The sequence below is a fragment of the Bufo bufo genome, chromosome 6 (genome assembly GCF_905171765.1).
Source record: "Bufo bufo chromosome 6, aBufBuf1.1, whole genome shotgun sequence".
Lineage (NCBI taxonomy): Eukaryota > Metazoa > Chordata > Amphibia > Anura > Bufonidae > Bufo > Bufo bufo.
The window spans coordinates 371,545,209-371,564,658 of NC_053394.1; the positions used below are offsets into that span (position 1 = coordinate 371,545,209).

The following is a 19,450-nucleotide window of genomic DNA, read 5'->3' on the forward strand; positions in this document are numbered from 1 at the left end:
TCAGGAGCGCACTGCATTATACTGATTTATAATGCTGTGTGTCCCTGCATGACCTTACTTCTACAGAATCATACGTGTACAGCATTATGTCAGTATAATTCTACTTTCACACTCGCGTTTTGGCTTTCCGTTTGGGAGATCCGTCATGGGCTCTCGCAACCGGTCCAAAACTGATCAGTTTTTGCCCTAATGCATTCTGAATGGAAAAGGATCCGCTCAGAATGCATCCGTTTGCATCAGTTCAGTCTCCATTCCGCTTTGGAGACGGACACCAAAACGCTGCTTGCAAAACAGATCCGTCTTGGCACACAATGTAAGTCAATGGGGACGGATCCGTTTTCACTGACACAATCTGGCACAATAGAAAACGGATCCGTCCTCCATTGACTTTTGGCTATGTTAAAGATAATACAAACGGATCCGTTCTGAATGGATGCAGACGGTTATATTATCTGGACGGATCCGCACAAAACGGGAGTGTGAAAGTAGCCTAATATAGGTAATAAGACGCCTTCTGTGTCCCAAAAAACTGTTGCCACAATCTTTCCAGAAATCAGAGAACAAAGATAAAAAACTGAAATAAAAACATCCTGCACGATATGATAAATACATATGCGGATGTCCATGGCTGCATTATAAAAACAAATCGCAGAAAAAAAATAATAATGCACTAACACAATAGATACAAGCATTATATGTGAACTAAGCCCTCATTCTGATAATATAAAATCTGAGACTCTTAGCCAATACATTTTGATCAAAACACATCTGTGCCCACCTACCTCCACCAAGGTGGTCTCAGTCAGGCAGGTCCTACGCTAAACCTACCTATGCCGTTATGCATCTATGTTCAGGAGCGCAGACCCCTGCACATATAGTGTGCTGCTCCTAGTCACCTCCATGTGCAGCAGCAACCAGTGGGAGGAGGAGCGCACACACCTATATGTACCACCTAATCAAGGTCGCCTATGACCACTTTATCTCACTGTGATTTTGTAGTAAAAAGGTCACAAAGAGGCAAAGAGCATCATCAATCATGTTACTGCTCCGTGTCTCTGCTGTCCGGAGCGGGGTTTGGCTCTCTTTCACGCAGCGGATTACACGCACGGGATCCGCTCGTGTGAAAGAGCCTTATTTGATAGGAAGGGCAAAAGTGCAGAGGAATGCTACTACCAGGATAAAATAGGAGCACAGTCACACTTGAAGGTGCTACTCCCTCAAGCATATACTACAAACTAAACAGAAATCACAGAACAAAGATAAAAAACAGAAATAAAAACATCCTGCACGATCTTTCCAGCCAACTGCTGCACGTGAAATGTCTTCGTCGTTGGTGACTCCTTGCGCTTCTGTTGCATGGACCATGGACCATGGTGGTGGACCCATGTTTCAGCACCTGTAATAATTTGAGAATATAAGTCTCCCGGATGTTCTCTAAGCATGTCTAAATTCTCTTGGCTAAATTGCTGGCGACAAGTTTTCTGCTCAGGCGTCAACATTCTTCGCACCCACCGGGAACTGACCTTTGACATCATCAATCCATCATGAATGATACTGGAAACTGTGCCAACTGAAATGCCTAATTCATGAGCTAGAACACTGGCTTTGACCCGACAAGCTTCCAAAATCATGACCTCCACTTTATGGCACACTTGCTCTGTAGATGCTTGGACGAGTCGCCCTGAAAGGGGTGTCGTCTTTAATTGATTCCCTACCCCATTAAAACTGCTTGGCCTCATCACCATATACAGAATCATCCTTTCATGGCTTTCTTTAGCCCTCTTCCTTTGTAAGGAATTTACTCACCGATCGAAGCCCCAAATCCCTCGCTTTCCTTGTAGACCCGCACTGTACTGCACCTTCCATACTGTCATTTCCAGCCTGAACTGCTACTGTGTGTGTGTTGCATGTCCATACATGTCTGAACCTGCACAGACCAGCTCGGCTCTCGAACACTGACAGAACATGCTGGGGTAGATAACTTATTGAACACCCCTCGTGAATCAGTGTCTATAACGGGGAATCACACTCGCACATGGAGCTCCGAGACTGGTAAGCCATTTTTATACGTGCAAGCTGTGCACAAGGGTTAAAAATAAAAAGAGGATCGCCTGTCACCGGCGCTCTGGTTGCAGCTTTGAGCTGTCGTCTTCTTCACCTCCGGTCCCCGCTGGAAGTGTGACATACTGTCTGCACGCACGTCACTGCTGCCAGCCATCAATTGACCGGTAGTGGTGATGTACGTGCAGCCGGCAAGTCACACTTCTAGTCCAATGGGTGAAAATGGAGATTGTTGTTGGAACCGGAGCGCTGGTGACAGTCTCAGAGACCCCTCATGTAGGGCTTATAAATGCGGCCTGGGCTGCCTTTACACAGAGAGAATTTGTAGCCTTCGACCAATAATGCAGTAGAGTTCTGCAGTCCCTGCTGCTGTTTATGCACAAGGCCAACCTATTAAAGGGAACCTGTCACACTGAACGTGGTGTCTGAGCTGCAGGCAGCAGGTTATAGAGCAGGAGGAGCTGAGCAGATTGATATATAGATTTATGGGAAAATATTCATTATAACTTGCATTTAATTCATTTAAATTCCTGCTCATTCTTGGCTGTGAAGTCCAGGAGGCGGTCCTATCAGCGATTGACAGCTATCTCTGTATACACAGTCATAGAGGGAAGGCTGTCAATCACTGATAGGACCGCCTCCTGGACTTCACAGCCCAGAATGAGCAGGAATTTAAATGAATTAAATGCAAGTTATAATGAATATTTTCCCATAAATCTATATATCAATCTGCTCAGCTCCTCCTGCTCTATAACCTGCTGCCTGCAGCTCAGACACCATGTTCAGTGTGACAGGTTCCCTTTAAGAAGGATAAGAAAACAACCACCAATAGTGTTCCTGTATAAAGACTATGGCATCACAGTTATTGCCTAATTGTTAACATAGATTTTGACTTATTCTGTGATCATCCCTTCTGTTTGTTTGGACATGCACAGGGTCCATGTGGCTGAAGGTGGGGTCACATATATACACAGGGTGTTCTTGTAGTCACACTGCATATAAGCAACCCCCCATTTAAGCCACTTAGGTTCCAGACCTCTGGTGTGCACTATGTCTCTCTAAATTGCACCACCCCTTAGAGGGGTATTGCCATCTCAGAGAATGTCTGATAGGTTCGGGTCCCACCACTGGGACCCGAACCTATCTGGTTAACGGAAAATAGCCGAGTGCTAAGTGCTGAAAATAGCCGAGTGCTGTCTCGGCTATTTTTGTCAGCCCCATAAAAGTGAATGGGAGCCGCGCAAGCGCAGTGCACCCTCCGTGACTTTCAAGGCTCCTTTTACGAGATAGGTGCAGGTCCCAGAGGTGGGAGATATGCCCCGATTGTCTGAGATGGGAATACCCCCTTAACCTCCTCCCCCAAGGAAAAAGTGTTAGCACTAGTTTTGGTTATAGGTAGGTCAAGAGTAAAGCTGGCCGTATACTACAGATTTTGGGACAGCCGAAAAGTCAGATTTAGACCAAACTGCGTCTTATCATGGCACAAACAAATGTGACAGATCCTGAGTGATGCCAGATATCTACCAACCCCTACGCCTTGTTAGGTTTATTTGCTTCTGGTTGGGTGATGTAGTTGAAAAGTTGTTCATTCCAAACAATAGATCTGCATCCTGTCAGTGAACGCCCAGACCAGGCCATAGTCAATCAGTCATTTAGTCCAAATTGACATTTGTTACTTATGGCATCGCCATCCAAGATGCCAACCATGAAAGACTGTTCAGAAACTAGTCGTCTGAAACCCCAGTTTAGGACGCGGCAGGCACGTCTCACGGATTTGTGTGCCATTTCTTAGCACTTTGGTTAATCTGTCTTGACAAATTCTATATCTTTGACTCTGCGTCCGCCCTGTTCACGGTTTTTGGATCCTTCATGACTTCCTGCAGATATCGGTCACATAGATTTTCTGGAGACGGTCCACAGCTTAGCGGAGAAGCCGTACGTCATTGTGGGATTGCATTTCGACCAGGTAACTAAAAGCACAGGTTTGGCTCCTATCAGTGGAAGGTTTTGTCATTTTTACCGACCGTCTGTCCTTGCAGGAAGTAAATCACTACAAGAGGAAGAACTACCCCATCATGAACATCCACGAGAGGACTCTCGGCGTTTTGGCCTGCAGGGTGAGAATAAAGAACAAAGTAGATCTGCAACTGATGAGCCAGATTTTGGTGGGGACAGAATGAAAATGGTGAATATGCAATGACCAGATCCATGCCCTTGCTGTGTTAATCGGGACAATTCCTTTTCACTGTGCAGATCCACCATTAAAAGGGGTTTTCCTACAATACAAAGGTATCCCTTATCCAATGGATAGGGGATAAGTCTCTGATCGTTGGGTGTCTGAATACTGGGACTGGATCACGAAAACGGGAGCCCCGTTCCCCGAAGTGAATAAAGCAGCAGGTGGAACGTGCACCACCGCTCCATTCATTCTCTATGAGATTGCTGAGCACTGTATTCGGCTACTGTATCTCCGTCACTGCCATAGTCATTAGAGCAGCAGTGCGCATGCTCAGCCTGCTGCCCCATTCATTCGGGGGAACAGGACCCCCATTTTGGTGAATGGTGGGAGTCCCAGTGTTTAGATCCCCCACTTATCAGATTGTTATCCTGTATGTAGGGGATACCTTCTAAGACATTGTCCGCACTGTGGCTACTACAGGCTACCTAGTCCTGTAATCTAGGGTCTGCTGGTAAAAATAATTTCATGCAGTATTCATCAAACTAGCAGATTTTCTTATTTTTCCTTTTGATTATTTAGTTCACCATCTTTTTAATTCCTTTCCCTGTAGTACGTTTCCGAAGTTGTTATCGGAGCGCCATATTCCGTCACTTCTGATCTTCTGGATCATTTCAAGGTGCGTTTAAGTCCAGGAAGTTGGTTGGGACAGGTTCACATAAAGGGGTATTCTAGCCAAGTACAGTTAGGGCATGGCTGTATAATTTCATCAGTGGCTGCAAAAACTGGGGAAGCTGGGGAGAGCTACGTTCCTGCAAGTCCCCCAGAATATAATGGAGCATGTCCTCACCCCAGAAAACTTGTCTGTGGGATATATTAGGCAGCAAGTGAACAGGCAGTTCTGGAAGTTGATGTGTTGGAAGAGTAAGGCTCTCAGCGACTTTGTCAGGGACAGATTATCACGGAGAGACGACTGTGTCAGGGCTTTTGCAAAATGGCAGGTATTGTGGGGTGTTCTCAGTATACAGCGGTCAGTACCAATGAAAAATGGAAGCACAACCAGTGAAATAGTCATGGGTGCCAAAGGCTTATTGGTGTATGCGGAGAACAAAGGCAAATTGCCGAACAATTTCACAGGATGAGAAAAACAAGGCTGCTATCTTCCAAAAACGGTGCCACACTTGTCCTTGTGGTATCCCATTTCATTTAATGCTGGCTACAGTACACACAGGGCATCGCAGACTTGCTGTGTAGCCACAGACGGGTGCCCATGCTAACCCCTGTCCACTGCTGAAAGTACCTACAATGGGCTCATAACACCACGCAACAACAACAAAAAAACTTTTAGTCTACTGGGCAAAAACCATTTGTCCTATACTAAATCGAGTGTGCGGATTGCAAATCCGAAGTCAGAATTGTTGTAACACGTCACGAAATTTTGCTATGCATAAGTATGCCTAAATGAATTAAGCCCTTGGAAAGCATTGAAGAATTTTGAACAGAACGAGTTTTACTCCAACAATTACCTGATCTACATCAAAGTTTGCGTAGTAAACAGTGTATGAAAATGTCATGGAATAGCAACATTTCCAAAAAAGTCTAGTTTTTCAGTTTAAAAGTCTTACTTGAGCAAGGCCCAGCATTTGCGTGTGTGAACGGTCATCTTTTCCCGTTGCTAAAACCAGCAGTAGTCCCCCATCATGTTGGGATTCCAGTGGCCTTGATACCTGTTCTCCATTGTAGAAATATCTTTATGGAACCGCTCTCCATGTTTGTCACTTACGTGTCCCAAATTGGGTGGGAAAAAGTCTACATGGGAATGTAAGAAATGCACTATCAATGACATTCGGCAGCCACGTTGTTCATATGCTGTAAGCATATTGTCTACTAATTCATAGTTTGCAGTTTGTCTGTTCCCAAGGAAGTTCTGCACTACGAGCACAAATGCCTCCCAAGCTGCATAACGCACTCGCTAAGTCGCACACACTTCAAATCGGTAGCACTGAAAAGAACAGATCGTCCCGCAAAAAATTAAGCCCTCACACAGCCCCGTACATATAACTACAAAAAAGTTATAGGGGTCAGAATATGGTTCTAAAAAAAATAATAATAATTTCATCAAAGGTTTTAAAAATATATATATTTCAGTATTAAAATGCAAGAAAGGTTAGACAAGTGTGGTATCGTTGTAGCCGTACAGACCTGGAGAATGAAGATAACAGGTCAATTTTACCGCATAGTGTACAGTGTAAAAAAAAAAAAAAAAAATGTTTTTTTCCCAATTCTACCCCATTTGGAATTTTTTTTATTTTTTTCCCCACATCCTACTACATGGTATGCAACCGTAGATGGTGCCAATAGAAAAAAATAAGCCCTCATAAGGCTATGTGAAAAATGGAAAAAAAAATTTAAGTTAGGACCATGGGAAGGCCGGGAGTGAAAAACGCAAAAATGGAAAATCCTAGGGTCCTTAAGGGGTTAAAATCTAGACGTGTCAGGCAAATTCCGAGTTCATTTTTGGAATCGTCGCGCTCATTTTAGTTTAAATCACATGTTTTTCTCTCAGTAGCAAGATCATTGTTGCGCGGTGTAACCATCAGAACTGGACCATGGAGCAATGGAAGAAGGTGACCTTGTCTGATGAATAACATTTGGCATCATGTAGACGGCCGGGTGTTTGTGCCACTGCCAGGAGAGGCAGTGTTCTGATGTGACACGTCATCTACCTATGCACTGTACAGACTGAGTTGTCCCCCCTCGTGATGGCAGCAGCTTCTGTCATCAGGATAATGGCTGGCCACATTCAGGAACAGGGGTTCCCCAGTATTTTGGATGATTGTAGTGTAGTGACCTTAGCTTATAATACTTCTGCTGTTCCCGCAGGAGAGCGCTCAGTCAGAATTCATTGATTTGTAATGATTCTTTTTTCAGGTTGACCTTGTTTGTCATGGCAAGACCGACGTTCTTCCAGACAAGGATGGATCTGACCCTTATGCAGTGAGTATCTACTGCTGACAGTTTATGCCGCAGTTATTGTTTTCTCCAATATTCCTACACCTCATCCTTCCCTCGTTTCTCTTATATTTCTAGCCCCGAGGTTTGTGGAGCAATTTCATTTCACGTGTCGGTTTTTTTTTTTTCAGTTTATGAAGCAGCACTTAATTTTCTTTTCCCCTCCGGGCCCCCTTCTTATTTGCTGTCCCTGTCAGGCAGCGCTCACTATACCGCTCCTGTCATTAAAATGTACCGCTATTTCAGGAGCCGAAGCGCAGAGGAATTTTCCGAACAGTCGACAGCGGGAACAACCTCACAACAGATGATATTGTGCAGAGGATCATAAAAAACAGGTCAGTATTATCCTGTTACTGTATCTTTGCCAGCCCAACACTAGCAGCCACATAGAATGCAACCTGCCCACCTCAGCATCATTTAGGGGTTGCACAGAGGGCACCAGCAAACAGTTCTCCCTTTTGAAAGTTCTGCTGTTCCAGCACCACACGGGATGTCCTTGCCATTTGGGGTCCCTGCAGGACCAGAAGTGATGAAGTCACATGACCACTGCTGCCAGTTCGTGGCCTCAGCGTTCACATGTGCAAGAGCGGCACATGCCTCTAGCATCGGTCATAGGACCATATCCCTTCTGGGGACCCGGAATGGCAGGATTTTTGACAGGTGGGTGTTTTTTTTTTTTGTTTTTTTTTTAAGCATACTAGTCGCCCAGGTTTTAATTTTGCTGTTATGTGGGGCACACTTGTGAAAGGGGATTAAGCCCCTGCCAGACACCTCTGGTGGCTGCTTATCTCCAGTAAGAACAAAGAATAGGACAGGATTGAATCCAACAGCCCCATCCTTCTTTCCTTGCCTTGTGCCCTAAGGGGAGAGTTGGGACACTCCCAAATACATTAGATGTCACTCCCACCAAAGAAATCCAGCAGTGTTGTATTTCTTGCGACTCGCACGGCAATTCCATTCATTTCTATGGGATCACCGCTACTCTGCGATACTGGATGTGACCAGTGTCGCCATGTAGCCGCAACCTAATCTCAATATATATGGGAACCTTTATTGTCCAGCGATCGGGGTGCTATGCTGCAGCCGGGCATACAATGTATTGTCAGGAGAGCAGCGAGTATCTTCATTAACCCCACCTTTGCATTACAGTGGTTGTAATTATCTCCTATGAAACTCCTCCTATAGGTTGGAGTATGAAGCCCGGAATCAGAAGAAGGAAGCAAAGGAGCTGGCAGTCGTGGAAGCACAGCAGAGGCGAGAGAGAATCATAGAGGGCAAAGAAAACTGAGCGTCTGCTCCTCGTACTCACACTGCTATCCTCCTCTGTACTACAACCTGCACTCATCCATCATACACACGGAGTCCTCTCATCTGCGTTATACCAGTCATGTCCAGCAGATGGCATGCAAGCCTTAAAGGGGTTTTCGGGATTATCATATTGATGACCTATCCACAGGACAACGGTGGAGGTCTGACTCCCGGGACCCCCTCCGATCAGCTGTATGAAGAGTTCACAGCGTTCCATGAGCCCTTAGGCCTCTTCCTAGGCTAGTGGCGTCCCGTACATTGGTCACATGGCCTACACTCAGCCCCATTCAAGTGAATGCAGCTGAGCTGCAATTCCAAGCACAGCCGCTATACAATGTACGGCGCTGTGCTTGGCGAGCTGCATGGAGGCTACGGCGCTCACAAGAGCATGGCGCCCTCCACAAACAGCTGATTGGCAGGGGTGCCAGGAGTCGGGCATCTCATATTGATGACCTAGCCTGAGGATAGGTCATCAGCTTGTAAATCCCTTTTAACAATTATAGGCTAGGGTTCTCCCTAACATGCTGGCACTGCCACTTCTAACTACATTGGCATCTTAAAAACAAGATTTTTTTAGGTAATTTATTAAAATCATGAGAAAATTCCTTTTATCTAAAGCTGCAGAGAGAGCTTTCTTTTTAACTATAGGAATTGGCCTCTTATCTTTTTAATACTGTGCGGTGCCACTGGCATTTCACAGGGACAAGATTGGCATGTCTAAGGGCACAGCACTGCTCGTCTGGAAGAATTCAGCGTGACCGGTCCCCTGTAAGGTCTAATGCGCACAACTAAAAATGAATTTTTTTCTTGAAGTTCTGATGGTTCTATTTTGCGATGCTAGGATCAGAATAATACTGAAGGAGGATTACACGGCACTGCTCCTATGAGTCCTGTTTTAGAGAGAGGAGCAGTGTCTTCTGTGTCCCTAAAGCTGGCCATAGACGTTAGATAATTCCTAATTATCCCCAATCCTGGGTCCTGTTTCCCCCATGTGAATGGAGCGGTGGTCCAGCATGCATACTGCTGCCCCATGCAGGCTCTAGTGGACTGACGGAGATGGCTGTTTGTGGCAGTCCCATAGACCTTCAGTGTGGTGGCAACGTGCTCCATTCAGAGGACATGGAATCATGATTGGTGAGGGTACCAGCAGCTGGAGCCCCACCAATCAGACACATTACCTAACCCGTGTACTGGTGATAAGGTTCAGTCAAGGGCCAACATATCATACATAATCCATAGGAACTTCCTGATATAATGTATTATTCCACTGTACGTATAGCTGATGGTTATGAAGGAAGAAAAGCCCCCCAGCATCCTAAACACTGGTGAGGCTCCACCACCCCGTCTATACATAGCTCAGATCCTGCTAACGACTCTACTCCTAGGACAGTGGTTGGAAACATCTGGCTGTCCAGCGGTTATAAAACTACAACTCCCAGCATGCACTGAAAGCAGCTAACCATCTTGGCATGCTGGGACTAGTAGTTTTACAGTAGCTGGTTGCACAAAACGGCCAGACATGGAATAAACTTTAACTGGTTTTAAAATAAAGCTCAATAGTCCTACTATTTAACCTCTATATTCTTTAGTGAAATCAATTCTGTAGCACATGAATACTGATAATCGTCTCGTAAATCTGTACTCTTTCCCCCCATATACACCCGGTTCTGCCTATACCATCATATGCCATTACTCCTAAATATATTGACCCCCCCCCAGAGTCCTGTCTATGCTTAATGACAATTTGCAGTGGTCAGACATTTATCTGAGTGTTAAATTAAATTATTATAATTGTTAATCTTCGTGTATGTGTTTTCACTGGCAGCGGTGCGTGTGCGCAGTGGGATGGATGATGGGCTATATGGGGATTGTGCATATGGTGGATAATGAGGACATTTACGGCATCACTGAAGCGGTGACATGTTTAATGCAGTTCAATCGTCACTATAACTTCTGATATGTCAAAGGTTGTGGTGGTCCAGGACCTGACAGATCAGCACTTACCGTCAGGAACCTGTTGCCTTCAGATAAGCAATGGAAGAACCTCCTGATCTATTACAATATAGGGAGCACCAGGACTTTTATGTCTATAGCCAGCCTACACCACCTAATCTCTTATGTTGCTGCCTGGCTCTGACAGAGCACCATGACAGGCCGGACAATCCCCTGGGCATTCTATCACATTCACCTTAGACATTTATGGAATATCTGCAGGGACCTGCACCTATCTGCTGGGGGCGGACAGTTCAGGAGGTAGACTGTGCTGGGGGCGGACAGTACAGGAAGGTAGACTGTGCTGGGGGCGGACAGTGCAGGAGGTGGACTGTGCTGGGGGCGGACAGTACAGGAAGGTGGACTGTGCTGGGGGCGGACAGTACAGGAAGGTAGACTGTGCTGGGGGCGGACAGTTCAGGAGGTGGACTGTGCTGGGGGCGGACAGAACAGGATGTGGACTATGCTGGGGGCGGACAGTACAGGAGGTGGACTGTGCTGGGGGCGGACAGTACAGGAAGGTAGACTGTGCTGGGGGCGGACAGTACAGGAAGGTAGACTGTGCTGGGGGCGGACAGTACAGGAAGGTAGACTGTGCTGGGGGAAGACAGTACAGGAAGCTAGACTGTGCTGGGGGCGGACAGAACAGGATGTGGACTGTGCTGGGGGCGGACAGTACAGGAAGGTAGACTGTGCTGGGGGCAGACAGTACAGGAGGTGGACTGTGCTGGGGGAAGACAGTACAGGAAGGTAGACTGTGCTGGGGGCAGACAGTACAGGAGGTGGACTGTGCTGGGGGCAGACAGTACAGGAGGTGGACTGTGCTGGGGGCAGACAGTACAGGAGGTGGACTGTGCTGGGGGCAGACAGTACAGGAGGTGGACTGTGCTGGGGGCAGACAGTACAGGAAGGTAGACTGTGCTGGGGGCGGAGAGTACAGGAAGGTAGACTGTGCTGGGGGCGGACAGTACAGGAAGGTAGACTGTGCTGGGGGCGGACAGTGCAGGAGGTGGACTGTGCTGGGGGCGGAGAGTACAGGAGGTGGACTGTGCTGGGGGAAGACAGTACAGGAAGGTAGACTGTGCTGGGGGCAGACAGTACAGGAGGTGGACTGTGCTGGGGGCAGACAGTACAGGAGGTGGACTGTGCTGGGGGCGGACAGTACAGGAGGTGGACTGTGCTGGGGGAAGACAGTACAGGAAGGTAGACTGTGCTGGGGGCAGACAGTACAGGAGGTGGACTGTGCTGGGGGCAGACAGTACAGGAGGTGGACTGTGCTGGGGGCGGACAGTACAGGAAGGTAGACTGTGCTGGGGGGAGACAGTCCAGGAGGTGGACTGTGCTGGGGGAAGACAGTACAGGAAGGTGGACTGTGCTGGGGGAAGACAGTACAGGAAGGTGGACTGTGCTGGGGGAAGACAGTACAGGAAGGTGGACTGTGCTGGGGGCGGACAGTACAGGAGGTGGACTGTGCTGGAGGTGGACAGGACATGGACTGGGCTGGTGGTGGACAGTACAGGAGATGGACAGTGCAGATTTCTCCCATTCTCTTGGACAGTTCAAGCAGTTATGGTTGCCAGTGGTGAGTGAATAGCCACAGTTGCTCAAATGGATTGAGATCTAGCCTCTGACTTGGCCGCCACAGGACATTTTTGTTCTCGAGTCATCATCTATCTTGCGTTGTTTAGGTCTCATGACTTTCCAAACTTTTAACCTTCCTGACTTTGTACGGCTAGTGCTGGTATTTGTAGCCGGAGCTTTGCCCACAGAAGGCAACCTCCCACCAGTTCTGATCTTTGGTGTCTGATGTGGATTCATTTACAACCTTCAATTATATCTGCAATTACTGATCAGCGGTTCCTCCCCTGTTTTTAATGAGAGCTCGAGGGAGCAGAAGCCTTGATGATCTGGAGACCTTCTCCACCAAGCTCATTACCACAGGTGCCTAGTCTAGAGAAGCGGGCAGCTGAGGGAATGGAGCACTCACGTCAAGCGCCCTTCGAGGGCTTATTTCTATTTTGTCATTAACGCTTAATCACTCTATTCTGTAACTTTCTCCTAGATTTTGTATGTCAATTCCTTGCGTTTTCATATTAGTTTGCTGTCCGTGAATGAGAACACTTCCAGAGGCAGTAAACTTGTACATACCTAGAGTAATCTTTCTCTCGGCTGAGTAGTGGGTGCATTGATTCCAGTCTAAGCAATTATGCTAGCTAAAGACTTCAGAAAATTGCTAGCTTGCACACACATCATTTCTCAGGTGGAAAACTCCTTAAAGGCATGTACACCTTTGGGGGCATTTTTATTATTATTATTATTGCATTGTACTTATTTTAAGCTAAAATCTTTTTTTCAATTGGTCTTTATTAACAATATGGAACCCTTTTTCTGTACAGAGCTGAGATGCTCTACTAGCTGCCTGTGGATTTTCTGTCATCTGGAGAGCTGACAGGCTCCTTATCTCTGCTCACTGACATTATAGCTCAGTATCTTATCTTATGACTTGGCCCTGTATGGGGAGATGATGAAGATTATAAATTGTTGATCATGCATAGATTCTCTGGGGGAAATTTATCAAACTGGTGTAAAATAGAACTGGCTTAGTTGCCCATAGCACCCAATCAGATTCCACCTTTCATTTTTCACAGCTCATTTGGAAGATGAAAGGTGGAATCTTGCTATGGGCAACTAAGCCAGTTCTACTTTACGCCAGTTTGATAAATTTCCTCCTGTTCATATGATATATTAGTGCATATGGACATCATAAAGGGGACCCCCAGCTCAAGACCCCCCTGTAGGTAATTGATATGTATAGTGAGTACAAAAACTAGCACAGCTAGCACAGGACTTTACAACGGAGCAGAACACATTCATTATGTGTGAAGGAGAGGTGATTTAACCACTTCCTTACCGCCGTATAACTACAGTAGTGTCGTTTAAGATGGCTCCCTCTCCAGAGCAGAGCGAACGCCATAGCCGGTGCTGTTTTAAACAGCAGACACCCGGAATCAATGTCTGCGATCGGCAATAATGCTGATCACTGACATTTAACCCCGAAGATGCTGTGGTTAAATGCGACCAAGGCATCTGAGGCGGCTTTCTATCGTGGTAATAGCCTGGGACTCTCAGAAGAAACACAGCCTTTTACAGCTGTAGGTCTTAAGGAGGCTCCATAAGAACATAGCAAATGATAATTCTTTACAGTGTAAAGCAGATGCGAGCTGAAGATTGCATATTCTAACCCTCTAGGGGGGCTGTCGACGTGTCCCAAAATGCCTTTACTATTAAAACATAAATGTATTTATCCTACATATTGAAAGCCGTAACGAAGAAAAAAGATAATTGAATAAAAAGTGATCAAAATACACATGTCAAAATGGTATCAAGGTATCAAAAAAAATGAGCCCTCACACATAACTAGAAAAAAAAGTTACCAGAGAGTGAAAACCAAAACCCATAAAACTGTTGTGGATTTGTTTTGTTTTTTTCCCAATTCCACCTCATTTGGAATTTTTTTCCAGCTTCCCACTACATCGTATGCAATATTAAACGGTGCCATTAGAAAATACAATTTGTCCTGCAAAAGAAAAAAAAAAAAAAAAAAGATATGGCTCAGGGAAGGCAGGGAGTGAAAATCAGAAATTTTGCCACCAAGCCTACAGTGTGTGAAAATACCCTAACTTGATTTATTATGGTCTCCGAAGCTGGCAATCGAAGTCACAGGTTCTGCATCAATCTACAACTCCCTTGGGAGAACCTAACAAAAATCACATTAAGGGCTCATGCCCACGGCCGTTGCCCCGACGTGGCTGTATTGCGGCCCGTATACAGCTGGTCCCCTAGTTAAATGGGTCCGCAAATCCGGAGATGCGGTGCGGAAGAACGGATCGGAACCCCGCAGAAGCACTATGGAATGCTTCTGTGGTGTTTCTGGTCGTGCCTCCGCGCCGCAAAAAAGTTGTGCATGCACTACTGTTTTGCGCTGCGGATTGCGGACCCCATTCAAGTGAATGGATCTGCATGCGGCTGCCCCACGGTCGTGCCCGTGCATTGCGGTCCGCAGCACTGGCCCGGCCGGCACACGGCAGTAGGCATGAGCCCTAAAGGGGTTGTCTAGGATGTTATTATTGATGGCCTGTCCTCAGGATAAGCCATCACTAGCTAATCAGCAGGGGTATGACACCCTGAACCCCCACCCATCAGCTGTTCCAGAGTAGCTCTAGCGCTAGGACGTCACGGCTTCACCCATTGTGTAGTGGACAGAGCTGGTAACTGCAGCCGTGCTCCCATTTACTTCAATGGGAGCAGCTCTGCAGTAACCAGCTCCGGTTACAAGACGATGGATGGAGCTGAGTAGTTCTAGCACCGACTTTTAGCAGATTGGTCGAGTGTCGGACTCCCACCGATCAGGTATTCATGGCATGGTCTGAGGATAACTCATCTTGGACAACCCTTTTCTAAGCCTTCTTGTTATTTTCTTATTCTCTTTAAAGTATTAAAAGCCATATTCCTTTATTGGATAGTAAACTACTCCGCTCACAATTACTGGGGATGCCGTATCGGTCGTTACTACACTTTCCTCCCAAAAAAAGGGATCGAAGACCTAACCTTGATTTGAGTTGTCAGACCTGCATGTACGTGGAAGAGGCAGGTGTCAGTGGAGGATTGCGGGGGCGAGAGCTGCAGCAGAATGTCAGATTAACCCTGACCTGTCATTAATAAGAATAATTCACCCTGACAAATGACTAATCCAGGAATGGACACGTGAAGGAGTCTAGCCGTATAATTACCACTATAATGGAGATGCTGGTGTGACAAATCATTGCTGCGTCCGGTTCATTACCAGAGGGTCATCCTGAGCCCACAGGGGCAATGAAACGTGTGTGGTCATCAGATTTCAAATGATGGTAAGGAGCATCTCCACCTCAAAATACCTGGAAGCCCATTTTATGGTCTAGAGATGTGAACCCCCCCCCCCCCCCCCCCCAATTGATCAGCTGATTGAAAGGGCTGGCGAGCGCTGCCCCTTAGGGCTGTTTCACACGAGCAAGGCCATGGCGGGAATCGTGCTCCGTGTGTGAGCGTGATCCTCCGTTCTGGACCTGCAGGAGCGCAGGGCATTATAGTGATTTATAATGTTGTGTGTCTCTGCTTGACCTTACTACAACAGGATCATACTGACCGTTTATGTAAGGGCTCATGTATACTGGGCACTGGATGTCCAGGGGGGCATTATTTATACTAAGGGCACTGCAGGGGTTGGGTTAAAAAAAAATATAACAACACACTACATCCATTTTTAATGGCTGTTAAAAACTAACGCAAAAATGCCATTAAAAATGGCTAGACGGACAGAAAAAGGTCCAAAAATGGCCGTGATAAACTAGGACTCCTAATCCCAGAATGGGTCCGAATTAAAATAAATGAATAACATGTCGTTATCTTTTGCAGGACTTTGATATTGAGGTCACCAGTATCAGATCAGTGGGGGTCCTACATCCTAGCACTCCCACCATTTAACTAATTGAAGGACTGCTGCGTTTACTTGGCACAGCGGCGTACATTTTGGAGTGTCTCTAACTGGTACTGCAGCTCTCCGCACCAGCGAATGAGACTGAACGGCACTACCGTGATGGCGCTGGGCCAGGTAAACGATAAGGGGGACGTAGCGGGGAACAGATTCCCTCAGCCCCTTCAATCAGTTGATCAATGAGGGTTCCAAGAGTAGACCCCCCTCCCCCCACACTGATCTGATATGGACGACCTATCCTTAAGGAAAATCCATTTAAGCCCGCATGGGTAAACGCATTTAAGATCCGCATGAATTTCTGCACTAAAATCCGCAATTTCTAACAGTGTTTTTTTGCTGCGGATTGGATGCGGTTTTGCCGCAGATAAAGGGTAAGTTCCACAGCTAAAACCACAAACACGATTGACATGCTGCGGATTTGGAAATATGCAATACAGGGCAATTTCCACGTAGGAATCTGCACAGTAAAAAAACTGCACGTATTCCGCAACGTGTGCAGGTGGCCTAATGAGTTGCAACAAGAAGCCATATTTATCTAAGTCCTCGATGAAAGGAGGAGCTGGACATAAATTGAAAAAAGGGTAAGTAAAAATAAAATAAACTTCTAACCTTATAGATTACGGTGAACAGTGATGACCAGTTCGCCATGTTCGCCCGCGAACACATGCGAGCTGCCATCTTAACTCACAAGTCCGGCGATGCACAGGTAAGTCCTTACCTGTGGGGGGTTCAGTCAGCACAATCCTGTATGCAGGTGCACATCGCTATGGCGAAATACACATACAAACGCAAAAACACAAATGCAATAGCACTCTGCAACCAGCACTCTGACCTGCCTCTAGAGGCGACCTTGACGTGGTGAGTGGCTTATTACGCTTTGGCCAAAATATACACCAATGCCTCATTCAACATCCAGCACAGAGGCAGGGCAGAGTGCTGGTTGCAGAGTGCTATTGCATTTGTGTTTTTACGTTTGTATGTGTATTTCACCATAGCGATGTGCACCTGCATACAGGGTTGTGCTGACTGAATCCCCCACATTTTTTCTTTGTAGTATATATTGGAGGTGTGGCGATCTCCATGCAGTCATTGCACACCTGACCAGTTAGTCTGCCCTGGAGGCTGGTTTTAAAGTCAGTATAAAACTGAGTCTGCTTTTACAGCACCTACCAGTAGCCATTTGGCTCCAGGAGAAGTATATAGTGGGCTCAGCATGCATGTTGGTACTTGCATCCCTGGATCCGATGAAAGCTGTCACGGCACCGGACGGGGTTAAAAGCAGAGTGTGCCTGGCGTGCATGCTGTACCTGCGCTCCCTGGACTTTGTGTGGCTGTCATGGCCCATAAACAGGTAGGAACTAGTGTTAGGGACCACTCATAGAGGCGACCTTGACGTGGTGAGTGGCTTATTACGCTTTGGCCAAAATGTACACCAATGCCTCATCCAGCATAGAGGCAGGGCGGAGTGCTGGTTGCAGAGTGCTATTGCATTTGTGTTTTTGCGTTTGTAAGTCCTTACCTGTGCCTGTGCCCGAGCCGGTCTGAAACAAATGCGGTCACCGGGAGCAGGCAGTTCCGAGAACAGCCACCGGGGGCCTTCATCGGGCTGTTCTCGGAACTGCCTGCTCCCGGTGACCGCATTTGTTTCTCTGCTTGACCTTACTACAACAGGATCATACTGACCGTTTATGTAAGGGCTCATGTATACTGGGGCACCTAGATATCCTGGGCACTGGATGTCCAGGGGGGCATTATTCATACTAAGGGCACTTTCAGGGGTTGGGTTAAAAAAAAAATAACAACACACTACATCCATTTTTAATGGCCGTTAAAAACTAATGCAAAAATGCCATTAAAAATGGGTAGCGGCCAGAAAAAGGACCAAAAATGGCCGTGATAAACCGGTGACCGCATTTGTTTCAGACCGGCTCGCAGCACAGGCACAGGAAAGGGCTTACCTGTGCCTCGCCGGACTTGTGAGTTAAGATGACAGCTGGCATGTGTTCGCGGGCGAACTGGCCATCACTGACGGTGAAGCCTTTGGTCTGACTGACGACCCAGTCCATGATACCAAATAATTTACACAGGAAATAAGAGAGAGCGGCATGGACATGGTCATGTGACCACAGCCCAGAACGGAAGATCGGAGTAATAAAGGTAAAAGAAATACATTACAAAATTACAGCTGCCTCCATAAATGATTATTTTATAGGCTGTTGATGCAAACTGGAAAACCCCTTTAAGAGACATCTGCTGCTTCTGTTTGGCTCTAAGACAGGGATGCCCAACCAGCGGCCCTCTTGCAAAACTACAACTACCAGCATGCCCTGATAGCTGTAGGCAGTCCAGGCATGATGGATGGTTGTAGTTTTGCAACAGCCGGAGGGCCGCAAGTTAGGCATCCCTGCTCTAAGAGGACTGCCTAGAGCAGTGATGGCTAACCTCCGGCACTCCAGCTGGGGGGAAACTACGACTCCCAGCATGCTCCATTCATTTCTATGGAGTTTTGAGAACAGCCAAGCAAGTGTGCATCTTGGGAGTTGTAGTTTTACCACAGCTGGAGTGCTGGAGGTCAGCCATCACAGGCCTAGACCATGAATCGGTCACCTCTAGCTGTTCATAAACTACAACTCCCAGAATGCTTCATTCACTTCTGTGGGAGTTAGAAGAACAGCAGAGCATGTTTGCACATGCTGGGAGTTGTAGTTTCACACCAGCTGGAGATCCCTGGCCTAGACTGTATCCACCTCTCTTCTATGAGATTAGGCATGTGCAGCCTCTGGATGCAACAAAAATGTTTTCATCCACTGACAGTAAACGGAGATCTTGAGATAGAAATGAAACACCAAGTGTATTACAAAGTTGCAGAATTTATCATTAGATAGCGATTAAGGTTTAATTACAAAAAAAAATGGAAAACCCCCCATCGTGCACTCGTCGTCCACCCCCCACATAATGCTAAAATGTGCGCTTTCATCCGCCCCCGTCAAGGTGACAGCCGGCGGTATGGAATCATGTACAGTTTTCTTAGTTATTCCAATCAGAAAGTGGAAAATTACTTTGGAATTGATCTGATGATTAGAGGCGCACATTAGATGCACCGTGACCCTCGTTATCTGCTTCTTAATTACTGCGCCATGGACCAGCGCGTAATGTCACCGAGACTCCCTGAGACGGGGGGGGCACTTTTATATCTTCTACTAACACAGTGTCTGATCATCGCTCCTGGGCGCCCATACACTGCCGGATGACCGCTCCTTTACTGGAATACACTGCTGCGGTTCTCGCCCCCTGGAGGGCGCTTGGCGTCGAGTCCCTGGCAGGTGTCTGGTGATGGGGAGATGTTCATCAGAGGGAGACGCCCGGGAACA

General features: G+C 46.8%; 1 protein-coding gene across 1 annotated transcript in view; it reads left to right on the forward strand.

Annotated features, from left to right (window-relative positions):
* The window catches only part of PCYT2 (phosphate cytidylyltransferase 2, ethanolamine), a 31,871-nt gene extending 21,919 nt beyond the window's left edge, over positions 1 to 9,952 (forward strand). Inside the window, exons 8-13 of the mRNA XM_040434905.1 lie at positions 3,945 to 4,027; positions 4,101 to 4,178; positions 4,851 to 4,916; positions 7,169 to 7,234; positions 7,496 to 7,584; positions 8,435 to 9,952. Coding sequence (XP_040290839.1) covers positions 3,945 to 4,027; positions 4,101 to 4,178; positions 4,851 to 4,916; positions 7,169 to 7,234; positions 7,496 to 7,584; positions 8,435 to 8,537 — 485 coding nt within the window. The 3' untranslated portion in view covers positions 8,538 to 9,952. The remainder of the gene's footprint in view (positions 1 to 3,944; positions 4,028 to 4,100; positions 4,179 to 4,850; positions 4,917 to 7,168; positions 7,235 to 7,495; positions 7,585 to 8,434) is intronic.
* The last annotated feature ends 9,498 nt before the right edge of the window (positions 9,953 to 19,450 follow it).